The sequence below is a fragment of the Danaus plexippus genome, chromosome 20 (genome assembly GCF_018135715.1).
Source record: "Danaus plexippus chromosome 20, MEX_DaPlex, whole genome shotgun sequence".
Taxonomy (NCBI): Eukaryota; Metazoa; Arthropoda; class Insecta; order Lepidoptera; family Nymphalidae; genus Danaus; species Danaus plexippus.
Genome location: NC_083550.1, coordinates 1,357,781 through 1,383,159, shown reverse-complemented (window position 1 = coordinate 1,383,159; position 25,379 = coordinate 1,357,781). Strand labels below are relative to the sequence as shown.

The 25,379-nt window shown below is 30.5% G+C and overlaps 2 protein-coding genes and 1 non-coding gene across 3 annotated transcripts; 1 reads left to right on the top strand and 2 right to left on the bottom strand.

Annotated features, from left to right (window-relative positions):
* The first annotated feature begins 11,103 nt into the window (after positions 1 to 11,103).
* Positions 11,104 to 15,192, top strand: LOC116774049 (syntaxin-12). The gene is made up of 6 exons (XM_032666669.2): positions 11,104 to 11,265; positions 11,619 to 11,846; positions 12,340 to 12,505; positions 12,714 to 12,842; positions 13,077 to 13,215; positions 13,893 to 15,192. Exons 2-6 carry the CDS (start codon positions 11,626 to 11,628, stop codon positions 14,066 to 14,068), a joined length of 831 nt encoding a protein of 276 aa, XP_032522560.2. The 5' UTR covers positions 11,104 to 11,265; positions 11,619 to 11,625; the 3' UTR covers positions 14,069 to 15,192.
* A 700-nt stretch (positions 15,193 to 15,892) lies between these two features.
* LOC116773966 (general transcription factor IIH subunit 1) lies at positions 15,893 to 25,005 on the bottom strand. The gene is made up of 11 exons (XM_032666564.2): positions 24,629 to 25,005; positions 24,185 to 24,386; positions 23,894 to 24,030; positions 23,524 to 23,725; positions 21,692 to 21,797; positions 21,449 to 21,574; positions 21,136 to 21,357; positions 20,465 to 20,563; positions 18,034 to 18,160; positions 17,507 to 17,694; positions 15,893 to 17,151 (listed from the first exon to the last, which is right to left on the bottom strand). The coding sequence occupies exons 1-11, from the start codon at positions 24,795 to 24,797 to the stop codon at positions 17,029 to 17,031; spliced, it is 1,701 nt and encodes a 566-aa protein (XP_032522455.1). The 5' UTR covers positions 24,798 to 25,005; the 3' UTR covers positions 15,893 to 17,028.
* Positions 22,698 to 22,770, bottom strand: Trnat-ugu (transfer RNA threonine (anticodon UGU)). Its single transcript has one exon. It is a non-coding gene; the product is annotated as a tRNA-Thr (tRNA).
* Positions 25,006 to 25,379: the final 374 nt, after the last annotated feature.

Here is a 25,379-nt window from a genome sequence, read left to right as displayed (position 1 = left end):
ATACTATAATGTGAGAAGATTCATGAATAAAAACTCTTAACGCTCCGTATGCAATGTGTCATTGCAAACTTGGTGTAATCATAAAGACAGTAAATAGGACGAGCCGTAAATGATACACTTTTTCCTAGAAAACGACAAAAAGACTTAAAATACAATTAAAATTTGGCGCCGAATATATGTGGGATATCGATAAACAATATAATCGATATATCATGTAACAACACATCACTACCCTCGGCCCCTGTTCACGGCGCATTAAAATCTTAATTCAATTGTATATCTTGTATTGTAGAGCAATGATGTACTTTATTACTGGACGATTCTCTCTCACTAATCAACATTTGACCTTTGAAACATCGATGTAGCATCGGCAGATGAATATTTATGGCAGCACTGTACGAACTTTATATATACATAAATATAAATGCTTTTAATTATATTATCCTTGTTTATAAGACTATTCAGGAAATAAAAATTATCCAAATGCTACATAAATATTCTCGAAGTATTTTAAATATGTGTATTTTTAGAACAAATTAAAAAGCAAATAACTTTATCTCTAGCCAGTCATTATGAAACATGTATTTAATATCTTGTTAAAGAACAGACTTGATAATTAAATACGTAATATTTTTAGAACAATTACGAATTTAAAAACATAGTATTTTATGTCAATAACTTAACAAAGAACCACTAACCCACATACACTCAATTATATGTTAAGTAAACTTTAACTTGATAAAAAGCAAATTAGTGAAACAACACTCAGCAATTAAAAATAAATAGAGCAATTAGAAAACTTGCTATAATTTTATTTTGTTCGTTCGGAAATTAGAACAATCCTACAATGTTTACAATTTTCGAATTTACCACGTTAACGTTGTGAACTAAAACATCAAAAAGTTTAACTGTCGAAACATTGATAATTCAAATAATTAAACAAATTTGAAATTTTTTGACAAAACATTGAATTCGAAATTTAAATTTCATAAACATTTATATGTAAAGAATAATGTAATAACAATAGGTGTCTTTTTATTTTACTTTTTTATTGTAAAAAGACGCTGCTCAATATTTTCCGGTTTCCTGAATTTCAACCATGACTACAATTTTATTTCCACCTTCGATAAACCAACAATGAACTGTTAAAGACTATCGTCAATACAATCTTAAAAACACTGTTTGATGCTATTTACTACGCCTTTGATACCCACTATTAAAAGGTAGCGGTGAAATGAATAAATTTCTTTGATACTTTCATGTTTAGACCTTAAAATCTTGTTCCGTTTGATATACAATACTCGAACATCTTTTAAAACAATACGGTTTTGTATTACATTGACTTTTTTATGTTAATTAGAGCGAAAACGATTGACAGTTACTAAGAAAAATTCAACATATCAATTACTTAAACACTGTCATTTTTTTAATATTATTTACGCAACACTTATATTTAATTTATACATCTTTTTAAGACGTTAAAATTTTTACTTTTTTATTTTGACAATTGTAATTTTTAAATTTCCGAACACAGATAATATAAATTTAAATTTAAATGTATTCACCTTACAGACAAGGTAATGTTAAATAATTTATAGTATAATAATTTATAACCCTACAATTTCAATCAACTCAAATTATAAAGTCGGGTTTTGTACGTACATAAATTAAGGATAACTGGATCCCAACAGTATATGTGTAATTATTTAAAAGGCTAACAATTCAATTACTATAGCCGCGGGATATATCTTAAGATTTATTGGAGAGCCTGTTAATTACTATGTATCTCACTGACAGCATGATTCTTGCTCTTATTAGTTACTTCGCAATTATCCTGTGCAGTCTATTTTAGTTACGCTGATGTAAAACTTGAATAACATTGTTTATATGCAATTATCTCATACAGAACGCTTTGGAATGCTTTAACAATTTCAAAGAATTTTATTTCTTTCTTTTTTCATATCCTTAAAATAATTATTATGCGTGTATTTTTTTTAAACAAAGATTTTTTAAGTATTTTTCGATATTTAAGAACATTTAAACCGTTTTACATTAATCTTAATTATGTATAATAATAACGTTATATAAGAGTGGTCATTAAAACATTGATGGTATAAAAGGAAAACTTCAAAAAAGAGCACGTAATTCTTAGCCTTAATTGAAACAATAATTAATGCAACTAACTATCGACTACACTGTTGAAGAAATTAACATAAGCGTTCAAAATAGAATGAAAGACTAACTTTTGCTCGCGGCTTCACCAGCGTAATAAATTTGTATAGTGTAACTCTAGTACACAAAAAAGTATATATAAATATTAAAACAAACAAACATTAATTATTATATAATTTTAATTGTTATCATTCAAACACTACAGCACCGAAAGACAGCAACAGCAATACGATTAAGTGCATGTTAATAGCTATTCACATTGATAATATTAGATTTATGACATATGAATTATGTTAATGTCGCCATTGCATTATAATTAATAGAATTATTTAGATATATACAGCCTGGATGTTACTCGTACATCCTCTTTGCTTGAGAAGTAACTGTCACATTATAAACTTAAATTATATTATAATTAATTAATTTTCGTCATCCTCAAGACTTTCGTTACACTACATTAGAATTTTAAATCTCCGATGCAGTGGTAGTTCGAGTATCGTATAACAAAGGTCCGAGATCATTAAAGTCGTGAATGTTAACAAGGATTGGATTATTCTAATATTTTATTTGAAGCCGGTGATGTTAGTCTCGAATAAATAAAGGAAGTTTTTTAGACAAATCAATTAAGATGACCTAAATACGATTTATATACAATAGTCGCCGTAACCACTGTCCCCCGGTGACGCTGTCAAAGCCAATATAACTAACAATAAAAAAATGACAAACGTCCAACAAATAAAACATTGACACTGGCAAAATATTCCACGATTCCAGTGAATGAAGCCATAGCTTAGTTAGGGAAAAAACATCTTTCATGCAGATATAGTGATCAGTTTGTTACTTTATGTTGTCAACGAAATACGTTGTCGAAGATAACACCTCCAAAATAGTTATAAGTAGATCAATTTACTCTACAGTTTGCCTTAATAAACTTAATAACTATATAAGTGCAACGTTATACAGAGCCTGATGTTTTAGTAGTTACAAATAAGTAACTCTCGTCATCAAGAAAAAAATTAAAAAAAAAAATTTAAAAGTTATGTTTTTAGTTGGTAGTGTTAACTAAGATTTTTTATGGAATATTCATAACCATTGTTTTACAACTTTTATATTTTAAAAAGGTTATTGAAACGGAAACGGAAGAAACATTGAAACGACAACTTTTGTTACTAACTCTCACATCTTTGTTATAATATATGTATAATGTATATATCGCTAGATTGAACAAACTGCTTCGTGTCACCTTCATTCTACAAACATTGGCAGAATATAGTGTGCACATTTGGCACCCACAAACGTCGTAGTTTAAGATATTAATTAAATTCGTAGCATTGGTGTTAACTCTCAAGCTTATCTGAAGTTTACCCAATAATAATCTGCTTTTCAAACTGAGAAGTTTTTGTGCAAAACTTCTTCTTGAACGGATGTTTGTTTTAAAAAAATTTGGTTTATTTTTCCGCCAATTGTATGTGTCTTGGAATTGTAAAGAAAAAAAGTGAATGATATGTAAAATTAACTTATATAAAGACATTGACCTATAAATTATTTGAACCACAGTCAAAAATAACCATAAGATTCAATCTGACAGCTGCAACACCTCTGTAATATGAAGGCCATTGTTGCATTCTCTAAATAGACTGCAAACAATAATATTTACCCTAATTAAACTTTGTGTATTCAATCTGTGCCAAACAGTAATAGATGCACAGATTACTAAAATTACTTTTCCATTTAATGCCACGGGTGAATAATCGTTATATAACTTTAACTATCGTTAAATATTTTATTTGCATTAATAATTTAAGTAAAGGATATTCTATGTATCTGGCGATTCTAAGATGAGGGTGTAATATTTTTAATAATAACAACTTAAGAGCCATCTGGTGCTGGTTGTTTAGATAAAGTTTAAAGCGATTCGAAATACGTATGAAGTTCTAGAAATATAAAACGTCCTACAAAACTTACTTAATATGCTCATCTTTTCTATCAATCATCTAATGTATTTTTGTTATCTGACTAAAAATCTACTTGGCTACTTATATATTATAATTATTAACAACATTATGAATTATAAATTAAATAATATATAAAGTAAATCGGGCCTTATTGAAAATTAAATAATTGGTAATCAAGTGTTTAGTCTTACTTTCTTTTATCATTGTTAGCTAATAAAATGGCGTTTATTCAAGATGGCGGATTGTCGTGTCTGTCATTAGTGAGCGGAAATAAGAACAATTGATTCGTCGTCCGTCCATGGGGTTGATCATTTAACTAATCAATATTAACAAGTAAAAAACATACGTTAACTCGACGGTTGTTAACTTTTAATATAATTAAGAATTTATTAATTTGATTACTACTTAAATTGATAATAATATTGTGGCGGCAGAATAGTTACTGGTTCTTCGATTTAATATAAGAAATTACTTGTTATGTATATAGTAAGAGATATTTAACGCAACATAAAAAATATATATCATCATAACCAGTGAAAGTTATATTTTAAGCCATTTAACAAAGCTTACCAGTTACATATTCAATTCAATTTTAATCTAAATTATTTACAGCATATTCGCAAACCAATGGCAGACACAACGGAACCTAGCAACGCAAATACAATTCGAAATCCGAATAGCACAAAACATCCTGCGAACGAGGAAATGGCGCGCGTGCTGTAAACTTCCGCCGACGTGATACACATCTGCGAATCAAAGTAGCTTGGATGTGGTAATTATTAGCTTTCTCTTTATTCGACAAGAATTTGTTTAGTCCTTTTAAATTTCGTCTTTCAATAAATACTATTTTAAATAAAAAAAAAACTTTCTTGCTAGCAAATAAGAGTGAGGTAATTTATTAATTATTTTAACATACTCACTGCAATAACCGATTATATCACTAATTAGAAGGGAAGACATACGTAAGACTCCTACAAGACTAAAATTATGTTAAAATCCTAGTAATTGTCTTAATTGAAGACTAGGCTTTAAAATGAATAAAACATCGCCCTATATATAACATGCCTTATCCATATAAAGAGTAAGGAAGCTCTGTGTCTTCATTGTTATATAACTTAGCGATTCGAAATACAAATCTGGATTGTACTTCACTATTATAGATTCTAGAACTGAACTAATCTTCAATTAGAATAGGAAAATCAAAAGTTCACGATCATGATAAAATCGATAATTTTAATTAATCTGAAAGTCCATTTAATAAGAATTAATGAGGACAATCTCTTGAAATTATCTGTGTCCACTAATTAGTACTAGCAGGAAGAGCGTTAAGGAAACTCGTGGAATCTAAGATAAATGTACGTCTTACGTTTAAAATCATTAATATTTTTATTTAAACAAGGATGTTCATATACATTTAACATAATTTATGAAACAAGACAATAAAATAAATGTGAAGATTATAATTTTTTGTATTTAACGTATTTTTTTTTATTGAAAACTCCTTTCAAATCTTGGTTTTATAAACCATTGTCTTGACCCATGCATATATTGCATACAACATTGTCACGGAATTAAATCTCAATACTTCGTTAGTTCCAGTGAGGTCATAAGTTCGCGTTGAAACTTAAAGCTGGTTTCCATTTATTTTGTATAAATTCTCTACTATTTCCGTAATCTTTTGGTTCAATCACAAAATTCAATTATTCTATTGTAGGGACTTCAGGTAATAATAAGTTTTGAGTTCTAAAAGATATTAGTATTCGATACCTTTTTCAAACTAAATCCAAAGATTCCTTTAAATGAGAACTTTTTAATATACTATGATATATAGAAAGTACTTTTACTAACATTACCCACTTTTATTACTAAACACGTAGATTTTTCTAAAAATGACGTCATAACGTACATTATGAAAAAAAATCTTAGCTTATTACTTAAAACTGTAATAAAATGTTCTCTATATAAATAGACAAATAAATCTATTGTCATACATATTATATAACAGAAAAGTAATGCAGAATCGTAGTAAAAATATCTATTTCGACTAATTGTAAAGGCTTGTGAAGCTAACTTAACAATTTCTATCAAGTCTTAAAACTTGTAATGTTTATCGCAAATTACACCGTCACACTACATACGAATTACGAAGCGATTCCCGTCTCTTATTCAATAACCTACGTTAATACAATAATGAGCGAAAATTTATCCATATCTATATCTTAACATATAAAAGTTTATAAAAGAACTGTGCCTTTCAAAGAAAATCTTAATTCGGATCGGAGAAACTGTTTCGAAAATAATATATATTCGTACAAACATTGTATATCTGTATTATCAGTAACAACAAATTAACATTAAATTATTTATACTATAATAACGTTTTCTAAATAATAAGGCATTTTCCTCTAACTAAAGAGATCGATTAATTTCGCGGCGTCTTATAAAACGCAATTCGTCCGTCCATTAGCTACATTCACGCGGTAAGATCTTAGACATCTTAAAATGTAGGCGCAATCTAGACTTAAGTGTTTAATTCCTGTGCGAGATGTACTCGGTGGCTACTTGTTAGGAGTTAAGTTTTTCCCATTAGCGTTATTTGTATTGAGATAAAGTATTATATTTAGTTGTTACAATATCCACCGTCGAACAGACCTTATTTCTCAATAGCTGACATTTTCTTATCTACTTACATGGTATTACAAACAGTTTCTTATAATATATGTTTTATTGATATCTTGGACTTATTATAATTGCTAATATCTTTTATTTTATTCACAATATAAAAAAAGAATGGTGGTTTCATTTATATTATATTTTGCTTTACATTCAGTATTAAATAGTTTGTATGACAACACATCCGAAGTTGAGATTTTCGATGTCTTCCTATTTTAGATATTAGAATTTATTTAATATCAATGTTATAGATTCGTGTAATTATATTCTTAAAATTAAAGCAATGTGGAGGTAGTACTTAAATTAAAACTTAATTTTTAGGTAGGTATACAAAAAAACTTTCATCGACTTGATAGGGAAGGGACATTGCATGTTTGAATTCTGCTGTTATCGATGATTTCGACATTCGAACAAAAAGAGTGAAAATTTTAGTTGCACACAATTAAAAAAAAAACTCTTAAGTGAATAAAATGTATTAAATCAAGTAATTCTGTTGTGAAACTTTATTGGGTATTATTCATAAGATTCGTCACTTTTACTTCCAATATTAAACCAAGAAATTAATTAAATCCAGTTTTAGTGTCAGCAATTACAAGAGGTGTTACACGAGGATTGCTTTTTGATCGGAATCGATTTTAAGAGCTATATAAGTGCAGAGAAACAAGTTTTTTGCTTTACCTGTACACCAATTACTTCAATACGCTACTTGTTAAGCCACCATCGTTGATTCGTGAACGGCGTTGACATCCATTGTCCACTATAAAACTGTCTGACAAGTTCTTTACAACTTAATATTTAGTATTGCATTGTTGTATTTCAAGTATGGACTAATTTTTACTATAAATAAAGAATTTGGTAGTCGTTTCGCCTGAATCCCCTCATACTCTTCATTTATGGCTGTCTGAGTCATAAGAAATAAGTATGAGTATTAGAAACATCGTGTCTTGCCAAGACGTCTGTAACTACTCTGAGTTGTTCAATTGGAGTAGTTACTTTGAAAGCAGACGTTCAATGGAGTGTACGGCTCGTTTCACCTTCAGCATTCCTTATGGTTCGTCCTAACGGAACTAACTCTAGAACTTAGCTTATGTAGTCGTTGTCACCGGAACTGGTTCACTAGCCGTCATCGATTAATCTCCACTAGATAATGCTTCTACGCGGTAGACGAATTATTTCATGGAGATAGGTAGGTACCCGGTAAAGTCTACAGCATCATTGTCCCTCGAATCGTGTTTCATTAAATTCACTGCAAACTTCGTGGATTAGAGACAAGCAGACTCTTCTCACCATTCCATGGATTCACCGTGCGGGTGCCGGGTCCAGCATGTTACAGGGAGAGAAGTCTCAACAGAGTCTGGGACTTGCGAACCAGTTGTAGGATTAACGGGCCCACATCTAACTCGCGTTAAATGCTCACCTCCACTTCTGTCTACCTAACCAAATTTGAAAAGAACCTACTAAGGCCGCCTTTGAAGAATGAACTAATGTTAGATTTGGATAGGCCCAAGTCTTTTAGTAGGTTGTATTTAGCTGTTATACCTCTCGCTCCCACTTCTACCGCATATAAATCTACGACGAACCTATGCCTAGTGAGTTCATTAGTGAGCTCGTATTGCTTATTGACCTTGATCTCATGGTTTTTGGGGATATTGATTTTAACTTTTGCTTAAAGTAAGTTAAATTACTTAATGAGTTCCGAACAATGGACATTATTATTTAGGGCTCGACATCCCCATGCTGCAAGAAAGTATTGGATTGTAAAATTCTTTACTTTCTTTCAATGAAGACTTGTGCCTCTCGAATACTCCACACTAAACTTTACTTGAAGCACTCAATTTATTAATACTGCAATTAAAAATTTGTATCCTCCTAAAAAACACTCTTTTCCATCTGATCCTCAGTCATAAAAAAAATTAGCTTTAACATGTCAGACGACATAGACAACAATTAAAAACCCTTTATTATCTAGATTCCAATTTCAATACGAACTAAAAATTAACAATCTATATTTTTGAAAACAAAAAGCTTTGTGTCCTTTTGTTTTAAAAAGCGATCGTCTAAAATAGGGAACATTTTCCAATATTAGGTACATCCAAAAATTAAAGAGCAAAGTTATAGATATATCTTAAAAAAAATTAAGTATATTAAGACATTTCAAAAAATCCTCACATTAATCATAAAATATTTGTTAAAATTATTATAACACAATACTAAAATACTTTATACACCAACGTTAAAAAATCAAATAGTACTATTGTTTAAACATAAACAATATATAAAAAAGGTAATGTTGCTGCAAATCTAAGCTTAAATTCTGAGTTATAATGTTGGGAGGTCTTTAAGGAATGACAAGATATATTAGTTTGTTATTCCGCACGCAGTCCAAGGAGGTTCCGTTCTGTCAGGCATTATTTTTAATCCAAAGGATAGTTTTTTTTTTTTATCAAACAGGTGTTGAGTGGTTTATGCATCCTGAATTCAACAGGAATCCTTGCGTGCGTACGAGATATTTTATTTTGTGCTACGTTCTTAATTGCGATGTGGTATTTTTGAATAGGTAATGAAACTGGCGGAGTAATCGATTTATTGTGAGCCATTTGTTATTTAAAACTATTACATAGAAAATAAATGGTATGTTGGGTTTAAGCATGCCTTACATTAACATAGTTTCATTAAACTGCCATACATATTATTTAAATAACTATACATAAACTTAACATTCAACTCATTTATCACAGTTAAAGCTAGCATAGCATTAATTTCGGTGAATTCCGTAAAACTGTATTTATAGTTTCTTAAATCTATATAGATTAATAACAAATAGGTTATAAGCCAATGATATTAATTGAGGGGAAATTGTGAATGTTTCTTTACAAACACCTTTTTTAATTCTCTGTACTACGAACAATACAATGCTTGTTGCATGCGCTGGCAATAGGTACGTGTCAACTATACACGTTTCTTGATAACAGTGTCTGTGATTGATTAAATTAATCTAGTGTCAGTAATAAAAGTGTTTTATATCGATAAATATTATATCACATATTGTGTAAAATTAGACATTATAAAGCTTCTATTAATTTTATTTATGAAAGACAAATTAGAATGTAACATTATTCAATTTTAATTCTTTAAGCCGCTCCATTATAAATAAATTTTAAAGGCAAAATGCAACTCAATAAATTTGTTAAGAAGGATTTTAAACAAAGGTGAAAATATAGAATAATATAAATCCAAAAGTACAATCTGTGATCTATAGAGCAAGTTGGTGTCTTAATAGAATTTTCATCAGCCTAACATCATACCTATACATTTATTGCTTGTAAGTAAATAATAAATAAAAACGACACTTGAAAATGCCTTACTTTGATACGACCTGCTATCACCACAATTAAGGCCTATTTCACGACATCTGAGAGTTCAAAATCTATAAGAAGATCCATACATACACCTACATCATACATGTTCCTTTTTCTCGTGCAGTCGAGTAAAAAAAGTCATTGTGTGGGTATTTGAAATTCTTTAAAGATCTCGTTTGTTTCAGGAAAAGTAAGAGGACAGTTTGCTAAAAATCTTATAAGATAAGAGTTGATCAAAACGGTTCGACGATATTAAAGAGTAACAACATATAATCGCATTGTACAAGTAAATAAGTTATCCATATCTATTAAGTATATTACACAGGTATAAAACGGTTGGTACTAACACCTTCCTAGCCAAATTTAATATATACCTGCCTGTGGTGTATCTTGCTGACCAAAGACTGGCGGGATACCCAGTCACAACATTATTCTCAAGACGGGTTGAGCTGAAACAGGCGGCAGCTCGTCAAACCATAGCCGAAACTTGTACAATACGAAGGAAGGCGATCGTACTGTGCCTATCCCGCACTTCATGGAATAAAGATCGGCAAATGATCATAAGTTATTAAAGTTTTAGACATTTTATCTCATGGAGTGGAAAAATCCCCATAATTTAATCTATTTCTAATGTATACTTGAAATTGACTTTATCTTGGGATTAGGTAATTCCAGTGAAATATAAAAATAAGCTCAGACGCAACCAGATACTTGTGGCTATATGTATATTGTAAGTAAATCGATGTTGTTACAGACGATTAGTGCGACATCTTGTGTTCAGCGTTCAAACTGTCGACAAATATGCAAAACATGTGACATAAGAAAATTTACGTTTAAAACTTTTATAAATTATGTTTTTTTTTTAATAATTACAATAAGAATAGCAAGTTTAAAATTACTTATTGAGTATTTTTTTTAACTTTAGTCATCTTGATCATTGACATTGCTGCCAAACAAATGACAGTTTGACGTATCAGCGCAAATACATTTATGAATAATTTTTAATGTAGCCGCAATTTAAACTTCTTTATAGTGGAAAGCTAAAGAGTCGCATTTTAAAGTAAATTTATTCATAAATCCGGTTTCCTTCAATAGGTTACGTAAAGGTAAGGTAATTTTAATTTCAAATACAATTGATCAAAGGATTAACTACTTTTCTTTTGTGTTACAAAAGTATTAAAGTGGATTAAAGTGATTCATAGTATAATAACAATAAAATCAAAGTACGAAATTATCAGTTTAAATTTAAATAGATGTAGGTACAAAATTTGTTTTCGCAGTTGTTTTTTTTTTAATTAACTAATAGTAAAACCTCGTAATTTGATGTTTTGTAGCTCAAATTTTAAAAAACCATAACAGCCTTCCATAGTCTACTGCATACACTATTAAACAAAAATAAATATATTACTATGGTCAGATATTAGCAAGTTTATATATTTATTTGAATACTTGTATTTAGCTTGACCATGACAGAACGAGAACCTATAAGTGGGTCGAGCCGTGATTATGGTTCTACGGCAGCACCACCCACCGTCGCCTTTGCTGACTTTAGCCCCACAGAACTTTACAACCTCAGCGAAGGAATAGCAGACAATGTTAACACTATTAACAATGGACTACAGGCTCTACAAAAGTTGATGAAACAAATTGGTGGACCCAATGATAGCGTGCAGCTGAGAGATAAAATGTGAGTACACAAATATCATATGTATCTTTAGGCCGAATAATTCAGTAGAATAGAGTGAAAACATCTGTTTGTATACTAGCATTATTTTATGAATTCGTTTTATTTCAATTATATAGCTTTGATACTGTCATTGCACAATTTTTTACAATTTATATCATTAGTGAATACTAATTACTTTTAATTTGAAATCTGACCATTTTTACTTACATATTTATTTGCGGTTAAATATTTAATATATTATGTAATTTATCATTCCTTTACATTAAACAAGTTTGACTTTATTAAACTGGTTATATATAAATATTATATATAAATTTTAACAAAATTCTAACGCATTTCAATATGAGAATAAGATTTTTTCATAAATGAAGTATTATGTGCTTAAATTCTTTTAGAATGAACTATTCTTTCATATTTTATCACTCGACGGCTTCTTATTATGAAAAAATATCCTTGAAATCTATAGTAAATTACCCTACATTTACAATTTCAGCCATGACACACAACAAAATGTAAATGGCTCTATATCAGCTACGGCTCGAGATATACAAAGACTAGGTGTGGTTGTCCGTCGAGGAGATAAACCGCAGAAGCTGCAAGTGGAACGATTGACACAAGTGTTCAGAGAGACACTGGCAAGATACTCCTCTATGCAAAAAGTAATCTATGTATATGTATTTTCAATAGTAACATTAGACTTCAGTCAATGTCTTCATATGCAGCCTTTAAATTGGCTTAGTGAAATGATGCATGAAAGATTATCATTAGGAAATAAGTTTACTTACTATTGAATATTCTAAATGGCTTACTATGTGGTTGTCTTACCTTCACCATAATATGGTTATAATTATATGATATATATTCTAGCAATTATCAGAAAAAATGGCTGAACATATGCCGACACAGGCAAGGCAAAGGAATGATCCGGATGCTTTAGAACGACAAGCTATAGCTGATGACGAAGAATCAGCGCTTCTAGCAAATCAGCAAGCTCAGGTACATAAACTTTAATACATAATGAATTTAATGCATATATAAATATGCATTTACTGTAGAAACCACAGTTTTCAAGGTATAGTATCAAGTTACCAAATTTTTGTCTTAAAAATTATTATTCAATAATAATATGATTCAACCATAGATAAGTACAAGTTACTGGTAAGATAATGTAGTTTTAACTTACATATAACTTTATAACTTGTTGTTTAAACAATACTTTTTGTTTACCAGGCTCGTCTAATACAATTTGAAACTAGTATGTTATTAGAAAAGGAAGCGTATATGAATAAAATCGAGGCTGATGTGTTAGATGTGAACCAAATTATGCAAGATTTGGCCGAAATGGTCAACACTCAAGGACAGAAAGTTGGTAAGAATATTCTATTAGTTTTTTAAATGTATGAAATATATTATATACTCTGTTATGATCTTTAATGATAAATTATATAATCTTTACTTTTATAAGTTAACATGTGATAATTTGATTATTTTTTTTAATTTTCTTAAGTATTTCACATGAATTTAATATCAGTCAACAAGTTATGACCTTAACTTTAGGATAATAGATTATAATAAAAAGAATAATACTAGTGATGTAATGTTTTTACTTAAATAAATGTTAAATCACAAAGTTAATTTGAAACAATATTGTAACACAGTATTCTTGAAGTTGTAAGTTTAAATTGTGGCCGGATAAATACATTTTTCATTGCATATTTTCTAATTTCAAATTTAATTAAAACAAAAAATACTGACATTTTGTTGGACAAAAAAAAATTTTACTGTTTAAAATTTTTATATACTTGAAATATCATTTCGTTGCCATCATTTTAATTAAAATGTTTAATGTATGTAAATAATATATTAAAATTATTAGAATTACTACATTGGAAAGCAAAATTCATACTTTTAATTTATTTTTCATATATATTGCTATTCAATAATGCCTTCTATATAAATTTTATACTATGCTACATATTAACTTGTATTAAATTATTATACCCACTGGTTTAATATGTTTCACATGTAATTATTTTTCTTCTAAAGATACGGTAGAAAGTCATATAGAAGCGGCTAGTGCCGGCGTCGAAGCGGGAGTTGATGAATTAGCTAAGGCGGCCGAATATCAACGGAGATATAGAAGAAAAATGTTCTTTTTCATATTAATCGGTGTGATTCTAGCAATTATTTTCATTATATGGATAGTGAAAGCTTTCAAATAAATATGAATGTATTTAAATGGTAGAAAATCTTTAATATGGCAACATCCACTATCTGCCACGTATTTAATGCAGATGTGGAGGATACGTTACATATAAATATTGAGGTACATATTTAATAGTTTTAATTTATATATATATATACAATTAGAATGTATTTTAATGAAAGTGGTTTAATAACAGCGATTGTAACATGATTTTGAATAAAAAAGTTCGTTGGTTTAAAATTGTTTCAAAATATTCGTTTATTGTAAAAGTTTATTACTGGTTGGTTACATTTATCGACGAAAAAAAGATGTTCAATATTTTTTAAGTGCTATGGCTTGATTTCAACATTTCCGTATACGGGATTATAATTACGTAAGTATTTTTTTAATCCTCCAAAGACAGAATGGCTTTAAAATTTAAGATACTGCTGTAAAGCCAATATAAAAAAAAAACAAATTCATTCCTTTATTTTAGATATTTTTGCTTAAAAACAAAGTAAGCAGATCTTTAATAAAAGAAACTCGTTTATTATGTTAGTGGATTATTTTGTACACGAAATCTTATTTCTGTATAACTTATTATATAAATACTAATTTACCTGCTATAAAGTTATTTTTAACGTACCCAGCAATGGAGATTTATATTAGAATTAGATCGTTACATTTGTAATAAATACAAATTCTTGCAATGCTTATTCATGTGCAATAAAATTATATAATACTGTAGAATGATAAAGAAAAAAAAATGCATGCTTTTTGTGCTAGTTAAAAATGTTATCTTATAATTGAGTCTTATTAAAAATATATTTATTATTAAATATCTTGCCATAAAACACTTTGTTTATGACGAAGCGTAGGTTATTATGTAATGTTATAAGGAATAAATATTATTTTTTCTTTTAATAATAACTCTAGAGTAAAGAAAGCACTGCATGTTATCCAGATTTCACGCATTGTCAATGTAGGAATGACACATGCCAAAAATGGCGCCTAATTGCGTGTGGTATATACGCCATAATATAACCTTTTAACTGTTTTCAGTATTTATTTTTGTATTTATTCATAATAAATCACATGTAAGTATACAATGACTTTATTTAAAGCTTAAATAAAAAAATCATAATGCAAAGTTCACACTGACAGTGTTGTTTCAATTAATGAGTTCCTTTTAACACCTTCCGAAAGAATTATTATTATAGTCAAGATTGCATTTATTTCATTTTATTTGGTCGTTCGAATTTCTTATCACCTTATAATTGCAGGTTAATTAATACCTACAACATCTATGAATAAAGATTTAATTTTAAATTAGTGAAAATCCTTGCAATACCTTGGTTGTACATTCATAGAGTTTGATTTAATGGAGAGAAAATAATAAATATTAGTAACGTGCTTTTCTGAATCCACTATTCTAATCAATTTTTTTCCGGATTTAGTTAAACTGCGAATATTTGGAAAATTATTCTTTTTCCGCATGACTTTAATTTCAACATCGACTTTATAATGAAAAGAAAATGGAGAATCTGTAGTAGATAATAATTATATAAATCTTAACTACGCGACCAACTGATTTTAACCATTGGAGCTGTCCTATTGGCAGTGGTAGTCGCTTGCCTTTCACTTTGCCCCTACTTCGTAAAACGAAAGTGGAAAAACACTTAGATAATTTAACTAAAGGACATGTGGTTATTTCTAAAAAATGTTTTGAAAAAATATTATTAGGGGCTATTTACTAAATGCGGCTAAATTTGAATAAACCGTATAAAGTTCGAAGACAAAAATAATTATGCAAAGACCGATTTGAAATTATTTAAGTACGGGATTGAAATGAAATAGCAAATAAAAATACTGTTTTATTTATTTACACATTACCCTATTTGAGGAATAAGCAGTCTCTTCAATATAATGTGTGTGAAGAGCAATTCAATGTACCAGCCACGATATTAAGAACCGATATGGGAAGAACGAACGAACGAACGAACGAATGAAAGAAATATCAAAGAATAGATCTTTAAACTATGTCGACAATAATTTAATACACACAATGTTTTATTGTCTCTTAATTTTATATCCTAACTAATGGTATATTATTCATGAGCTGTCAATATCGTGGTGAGTTCTATAACAAATATTGCTTTAATTTTGTAACAATACCATTTCAATGCTTAACTATTGCTTAGAAATAAACAAAAATTACAAACTAAACAATATTTTTTTTTCAACATAAAGTTTGATATGGTAATAATTTAGAACGATTATTGTCGTTAGGAATTAATTGTTACACCCATTTTGGGTTATAGCATTTTAAATGGCGGGTGAAAAAAATATTCGGACTCGCAGATAAATTATAATTGGCTGGTTCAGAGATAATTTAAATTAATTAAATAACAATAAATAAACATGTTGTGGGTGAACGGGGGGTTCTGATATTATAACTAAATCAATATACATTTGGTGTCTTCGAAATGCCTTTTGTTACTAACTTAGTATTAATTTGTGTTATTCGGATAAAGATTCATACAAAAACCTATATGTACATAGTTTTTTTTTTACATTTGACATAAACAAGCAACATTTCAATACAATTTGAATATATAATCTGTTTATTTTTTTTTATTCTACCTTTAACTAAAAATGTATATTGGCAGTATAAATGTGGTGATGTATCAGTCACTGTTATATAATCTTAATTTGAATTGTTTTTGTGTCACTCACACAGTATTGAACCCGGTTTTTAAGTTTTTTTTTTGTAAACAAACATATCTCTTCCCTTCATCAATAGTAAAGTAAACAATTATTTCTAAACAATTTCCATGATATTCAGATAACTTTTACAATTTGGCAGCAGTATTCAATGGACATTGACTAAAAGAAAAATGATTTTTTTTTGATATCTTTATCATTCGTATATCATATGTAGTGGTCGCATATAATTTTTGATTTTTCATATAATAACCAGAACGGTCAGTTCCAGTACTACCGAAGTTTAGCTTGTCTCTGTTGCCAAACAGCGTATTTGGCGCAGGCTGTTTCGATCATTTGATTCATATGTCTTGTTAATGACGACGCCAGCGGTGTCAGGTCACGTAGCATTTTTTCCTGAAATTAAGAAATCCAAATATATATTATACAGTATATAAAAAATTTATGTACTTTAGCTTCATCATTCTTCAGCTTCAAATTTTATATAACTTTTGTAAACACAATGAGAGTTATAATACTTAATATTATGATAATTACGTCCTTATTTACGAATAGCAAGGTATATCAAAGTAACGGCAGAGCGGTTTTAAACTCATTTGTACATAAATAAATAGCCACAGTGTAGAAAATATATGCAATATGTAGTTGGAAAACGAATGCTCTCAATTATATAACGTTTTCTAAATTGAAAAACGAGACTATGACTGCATAAATAATATATACCCATATAACCAGAAAGTCAGTGACCCACCTCAAACGGCCTCAGCTTAAGGTTCCTGAACCTCATGATAGCGTCATAGAACCTCTCCGCCCTGGTGCCGGCGTCGTCATCGGGCGGAGCGCCCGGCTGAGGGAAACAACGCCACAACTCACGGAGCAGTTCGCCACATGACAGGTACAGTCGCTGGAGCTCCTGGCGGGCGGGCGGCGGGACCAGCTCTTAGGGCGAGAGGTCAAGTATGGATGGTTTGTTGTTTTTGTTTGTTTGTTTGTTGAACCATTATGAATATTGATTAAATAAAAAATCAAATAGAAAATATATAGTGGAAAATACACCGACTTAACCTCAATTTGACGGTATCTTGAATAAAGACCCGATACTTAGTTACAACTTACACGACACTTAGTTTGTAACATCATGGTGGAGGTTCGAATAATTTGTATTCAATTATAATCCAGTGTAAACTTAGTATAGGCTGAATATTAGAAACATAATATACATTGGTACAGATGTTTTTGGATATTTTCTTGTGTATTTTAATATATATATATACTCACGGGCCATGCTGGCCGCGTGGTGTTGCCTCATTAGAGCTCCTCCCGGGCTTAATTCACCCAGAGCTCCGACAGCGGCCGCTGCACTCACGCGGACAGGGCGACTACACTGTTGACCACTACTCCACGCCTGGAAATTAAATTATTAATCTATTTAATACAACATTATATATCGGCGCAATTCTTATTATTTGAATAACTAGTTATTGAGGGTCGTTGTAATTATCAGGTGTCACCAGCGTCACCACCTGCGTAGCCACCTGTGTAAGTGAAGTCCCAACAATGTTGGTTTAAATAGAGGCGAGAGTACAGATTACAGATAGTCTCGATCGAGCCGTTGCAGGGATCGGACGTCTTTGAAGTAAGGAATTCGTCAAACAATCTAGGGGGTTACCTTAAATACCTCAAGATTATATTTGAATTCGTTATGAGTTATCATTGATAAATATTTTTTTAAATATATTATTTTCATTATATTCATCATCGGATACGTCATTAATTCCTGTGTTTGATTGTAAGACCGAACCAATAGACATATGATATGAGATATAAGATACATATGTTTTCGAATGAAGATTAGAAAGATATCTAGAGAAAACTGCATCAATTGTTGTTTCATATCTTGTGGTAGAATCATTTTGGTTATTATTCATTTACATTAAATTCGATTCCAATTAAATTAGGCATGGTAAAATCGATTCCGATTCTACGCGAGAGTTGATTCTGTGGTCAAAAAACTCGATTATTTAGACTCGATTCCCGGTTATCAGAATCGACCCAAAATCGATTTTTCATTTTCATTTAATTGTACCTTTTACCTTATTAAACTAGTTTTATTTCTTAAAATTAAAAAAAAATCCTAAATTTTTAATAAAAAAAAATCTTATTCAGAATTCTTGAAATTGATTTATCGATTATGAGAATCGAAACTTCTGAAAAAAGAATCGGAATCAATTCTTCAGCTTATGTTTCCACCCGTAAATTAAATATGTGCTCCCTAAATATATATATTTCATGCACTGGCTATGAAAGGAAGCGATAAAGAAAATGTGCGCGCGCACTGTTCTCTCCCTTGCCCCTACAGTAATATACGATCCGTAACACTCTCTCTATCTATCTTCACTAATTTATATCTCCCACTCACTTTCATTCGCCTCGCCCGATCACACTTTTCGTAACGCTTTCACTAGCTTACCCCCAAGTCAAGCGTACGTAAAGAAGTTTCACTTCAGAAATTAACGAAAATACTGCCCATCGCTTGCCACTAGTTTTTCCCATTTTTCAGGTAACTATCGAATACCCCGTCGAAAAACTCTTCGTCCTTGGGAGGCAATCCATGAATCGATCCAATTTTGACAATCCTCATAACATGTTAATCTATGAGCCATTGATCGAAACAGGCAATCCGAAGGGGCAAAATCCGGATAATACGGAGGGTGGGTTAAAACCTCCCATTTCAATGTTTCCAGGTATGTTTTTTTCTGGTTTCGCCGCGTGAGGTCGAGAAATTTCGTGCAGTGAAATAACTTTATCGTGCCTTTTGCTCCATTCCGGCCGTTTTTCCTTCAATGCATGACTCAGACGCATCAGTTGTAACCGGTAGCGATCCCCAGTGATGGTTTCATTGGCTTTTAACAATTCATAATAAACCCCACCTTGTTGAGCCCACCAAATACAAAGGAGGAACTTAGATCTATGAAAATTGCGTTTTGCCCCTGATGATGGTGGTTGTCCGGGCTTAACCCATGACCTTCTGCGTTTCTGATTGTCATAATATATCCATTTTTCATCGCCACTAACAATACGACGTAGACAACTTTTATCTTTTGTACCCTTCAAGCAGTAGTTCACAGGTCATAAAACGTATTTCAATGTCTCTCGATTTTAATTTATATGGCACCCAATTTCCATCCTTTTGGATCATTTCCGAAGCTTTAAGGCGTTTTCCTAACATGGATGATTTAACTTCCAAAGATGTAGACAACTCTTGAAGTGTTTGACATGAATTTCCTTCGAGTAAATGCTAGAATTCTTTATCTTCAATTTTTGTTATCTGTCCAGGTCGTTTCTCGTTATTTAAATCAAAACTCACCACTCTTAAAACGCGCAAACCATTTCCAACGTTTGGTCAGCTAAGCATGTTCACCGTAAACTAGTAAAACCCGATGACTTTTTACAGTATTTTTATTCATTTTAAAATAATGTAATAAAACTCCCCGCAGAAACAACTTTATTTGGTATAAATTTCGACATAATTAAATAGCTGCCACTTGTTGTTATTAACAATATAAAACAGTACCTAATAACAGCTGTTCAACGATCAATTTGTTTCTGAATGTAAAAACAGAACACTGTAATAACAACGCCATCTCTCGCCAAACGCTACGAGTTAATTCCAACACCTTAATAGTTCAGGATATATAGTTTTTTGTACCTGACAGACAGATGCCAGGGCGGACAGTGGTGGTGGATTACTGGAACTCGTTCCTGTGTGACCCACTTGAGACGCTGGACCCAACAGATATCGTTCTACCTGCGATAGAATTAATAAATCTTTATTTTCATATCAGACTATGGAAAATACATATGATTAGTATAATTCACATATGAAACACCTCAATTAATTTATTAAGACTTTTGATTACAGAAAGTATGAGATTTAAGAAAGATTGTTTTACAGAAAGGTGGTGTTTAAGTAAAAGTAATAAGAGGCAACTGCTGTTAGTGTATGTATATAAAGACATTTGCTCGTATAATATATGTATTATATAAATAAATAAATATGTCTTAACAGATAATATACCGTTTATTTATTTGTTATTGTTCGAGACGTCGTGTTTGAGCACTTTGGTATTAGGCTCAAGGAAACATGCATAGTGTGTTAAAGAAATCGCTGTAGTAACCAGTCGCCAGAGACACTTATAGACTATAGACTACAATCATGCTGCAAATACACGAAATTTTCTTCTTATATGTAATCTACATTGATGTGAAGTTTCATCAAGATCTGTTGAGCCAGTTTAATCGAATGTGTAACAGACTGCCACGCACCTGTGCTCAAATACTTTCGTTGTTATAGTCCTAGGTATACTCTACACGGCATACCTTTGACAGTTTCAACTCCTGAGTATCTTCATTGCTATCCACATTATCCAGGTCCTCGTAATGTATCTTCTCCATTATCCTACGTTTCTTATCAACCGGCTCCGTCACATCTTTGTCTGCACTCGGCCTTTTTTCGACGCCGTTCGTTTCTTTCATACCATTCTCGACTTTATTTGTTTTACTACTACTGCTATTGGAATTTTTATGACTAGCTTTTAGCACCTGGAATTTAAATTAATAATTAATGACATTTCAATAAATAATTAAAATTAAAATTATTTTATTTTCAATAATAAATGCCAGTAACAGTTACCATTATGGAGTGTTGGTTGAATCTTTTTATCATGTTCCTGTGTATCGATGTACCATCTTTTTCCTTTTCGTGTGTTTCATCGTCGGGTAAGAGTGGGATTGGTTCTTTGAATGAGGGTAGATCCACCTTTTAGAATAATAAACAGTTTAGAATCAGTTAGGTTAGGATTGTTAGGTTAGACTGTTAGGTTAGGCTGTTAGATTAGCTTAATTAACAAATTATTCTTTTCCACATATAACATACAGTCAAATCCAAGGTTGTGTGTTTCATAGCGGAGGCGATCGCTTGGTCATCAAGTTTAGCGCACTCCCCAAATAAGTCCTTACTCGATGACGACATTATACGATCTCTGGAAGTAAAGATAACAATATTATAAGTAAATCTGTTTATTTGTTGTCACTTCAAGAAATTCTGGAATAGTTTTGGTTATATTAGATAGTAATCTTGATTAAATCATTATTTAAATGTAGATAACATTTAGTTGGTCTACATAATATATAGATTTGGATGTAATATATAGGGTGAAATTTAAATGCCACAACAATAATTTTGCATATTGCATGCCATTTTAAATGAATGTGTAGACATGAAATTTGAGTGATATATCTCTAGAAAAACATAGAATGTTAAATTTATTCACATATTTAAGAGCTAAGAGAGTGAGTCTTCCATACAATCTGTATCACATTAAAGGAGTTTTTCTCATTAAAAACCTTCTAAAGTTGTACCATCACATGTTCATAAAAATGAAAGTTAATTCTAAATATATTATTAACATGTTACCAAAAACCTGAAGCTTATTCGATGTTTCTAATTTCACATAAATTATATAACGAATTATTTTAATGGAATCCTTTGGAATGGAATTTACGTAACCGATTTTTATTACTCTTTCTGGATGAAAAGTATTTGTTTTAATAAATTTAAGTTATATAAAATCCCTCTATTATCAATGGCAGAAAGGACGAAACGAGAAAGAACATCTATTTTTTAAAATTTTAACATACAAATAAAGACCATGTGACACACATAAAAGAATTTAAGTAACAAAATATGACACAAAAAGGTCGAAAGTAATAAAAATGTGACTATTAAAAAAATAAAAAGAAACGTATGAAGTACTCGGTCAAGTATATTACATATTTCAAAAAGATGGAATTGTACAAACTGTAATTAGAAAATAGTCACCGTAAATTCATAATAACCGCTCTATAACGATATAAAACTACAAATTCAAAACTATGTTCCTTGCCTCCAGAGAGATTCGAACTCTCGACCCCTTGTTTACAAGACAAGTGCTCTAACCCCTGAGCTATGGAGGCTACGGCTTACGGCGCGAAATTAAGTACGAAATTATTAGACCAATATTATTTTATTTCTACAAAACAATTCATATGTTTACAAACGTTAGCCCTTCGAATCATTAAAGTTTTTTAAGTTTATATAATCTACACAATATGTTCAGGCAGATAAACAACGATAATATGATTATTGTGAATGTTTATTACTTTGGAATTTTATAATTGCTTATTATCTTAATAAATTTATAATTGTTTATATCAATTAACAGAGGCAGCCATCTTTATTACTGTTTAGTTTTTTACAATACATGTATTAAATTATGAGAACAGGAATAAGTCTGGGCTTTACCTTGTCCTTTATGGGGCTCTATCAAAATTTGGTAGGGCCGGTATTAAATTTGATGGGACAATGTCAAATGACATGACAATGCAAAATTATATTCATATATTAACACCACTGGTGACAATGATAGTGTTTACAAAGTTAAATTTTGTCATTAACTAGTTCAACCGTTTCTAAGATATGAAGCTTATGGCGTCCGTTGTTGCAAAAAAATTAGGAACATGGCGTACAAGCATATTATAGTCAGAATTAGACATTTCACGATTTTTTTTGATATTAAGACAGGAGTGATGTCATACAAAATATCTATTAACCTTGGCAATGACAAAATGATCAAAACTACCACTAATTGTGAAAATTAAAACAACACATTATTTTCTTTTAGTATCAAAACCTTCGCATTTCAAAAACAAACGAAAATCTCTACAAACCTATGAAAGTAATGGGATTGAAAGAATTTTGTCCAAAACTCAGCCTCTGTCATCTTATTTGGCACATAATCCACATGTTTCTTCCTAACCGCCGGATATGTTTTGAATATGGCATCTATAATGTCCTGCGTCAGGTTATACTTAAGTCCATTGCATCCATCAGTCTGCGGCTGTATATCGGCTAGAAACGCACCCGACACGCCTACAACAAACAACACACTTTAAATATGTAACTTCAAATTGTTGTTGTACCATTCAAAATTTTATATCAACAAAAGTGTATTGAGTGTATAAATTGCTTCAAAAATGTATTATAAAACATATATTACCTATTTCTGACTTCAATAAATACATTAAACAAATATCTCACCGGCCTCTTGTTTCATGTTAGTAGATTCTGTGTAATGTTTCAATGTCGGCGTATTCCAATACTCTTCACTATTTATAACTTTCGATATAACTAGATCTTCATATAAATGCTTTAATGTGGGATGTAACGACAGTAGCCTGTAAAAATTTACATAATAGGTACAGAACTATTTCAAAACTGTTTGTTTCATTAAATTATTTTTTTTTTTGTTAATTTTAAACTATTACCTTTTTACATATAATTAAGATACTTTTTAGTAGTAAGTTTTATATTTAAAAAAATAAAGCATACTTAGATTTCATCTCCAACTCTCCGTCTATCTGTCTCTTAAACTTGGGTAATAGATTCTGTAATAACATTTTAACTTGGTCCCTGTCTTTAGCCTGAGCCTCTGCCCCGGCCGGATTGACAAAATGAAATGTGGAACATGCCCCATCATGTAACACCACTTGTAGTTGAACTTTTGGTTTTCCAGCTGGTGAGATTTTTTGAGCTGGAAAGTAAATAAAAAGTTATACACATTTCACAGATGACAAAATATTATATACAAGTTAAGAAACATGTGAGCAAAGGTTGTTGTAAGATTTTTATGTATATTACACAATACAGGGTAAAGAAATAAAAATTTTGAAAACTCGAATTTGATATTCCATAAAACTACATTTCACTATTCACACCATAATATTATAAACCTATTAGTAAACCTTTATAATACATATCTGAAATGTAACTTACTTTTTATATCTGCATACTTGTGAGAGACAGCAACAGTGTCCTTGTTCTCAAGCATCCAAGCCAATCTTTGGTTCATCACATACAAAGTGCCATCGCCCTTTTTATACCTTACATGTCCTACACTCAAAAGAACGTCCTCCGACGATGTGGTCATTTTTTTAGTTTTCATACAATGTCCTTTTATTTCAGCCCAGTTTCAAAAGGACAAAACGTATCACGTACCTTTTTATGTGGTTAAGTGAAAAATATGATATTTTTTGAGCAAAGAAATGCACTTTTTTAAATTCGCACTATTCTGTGTTATAAGTTTAAATAGTAAACTTATTTACGAAAATTGCTACAACGAAAAGCACATCGTCAGACTACCATTTGCGGTTTTGTTTGACATAGTGTCATTACATTGGGACAGCCAAATTTAGTGTTACTATATTTAAAAATTTTAAAATATATTTTAAAAAGGTAAAAGGAGAGAACATTAACTATGTGTAACTCTTAAGTGGAAGGAACATACCACATTCGTAGAGATGTATTCATGAAGATGTGAAAACTTTTTTTTTTTAATTTCCTTTTATTATGAATATGCTTAAAAATATAAATCTATTAAATAAAAAGTTAAGAACCTCTGGAGCTAATGGATATCACCCTCGCTAAGATTTATAATTTACCTAAACAATTCATCTAAATAAGCAAGATAAAAGTTAAGGTGCATGCCTCAATAGCACAAATTTGTCTACTCTTCTATGAGGTTAAA

Coding starts and splice junctions, on each gene's coding strand:
- LOC116774049 (XM_032666669.2), top strand. CDS start 11,626: ATGACAGAACGAGAACCTATAAGTGGGTCGAGCCGTGATTATGGTTCT. Junction 12,506..12,713: donor GATACTCCTCTATGCAAAAA/GTAATCTATGTA, acceptor TATATATTCTAG/CAATTATCAGAAAAAATGGC. Junction 12,843..13,076: donor TAGCAAATCAGCAAGCTCAG/GTACATAAACTT, acceptor TTTGTTTACCAG/GCTCGTCTAATACAATTTGA.
- LOC116773966 (XM_032666564.2), bottom strand. CDS start 24,797: ATGAAAACTAAAAAAATGACCACATCGTCGGAGGACGTTCTTTTGAGT. Junction 23,726..23,893: donor TAACATGAAACAAGAGGCCG/GTGAGATATTTG, acceptor TGTTTGTTGTAG/GCGTGTCGGGTGCGTTTCTA. Junction 18,161..20,464: donor CCCTGGCATCTGTCTGTCAG/GTACAAAAAACT, acceptor TTTAATTTCCAG/GCGTGGAGTAGTGGTCAACA.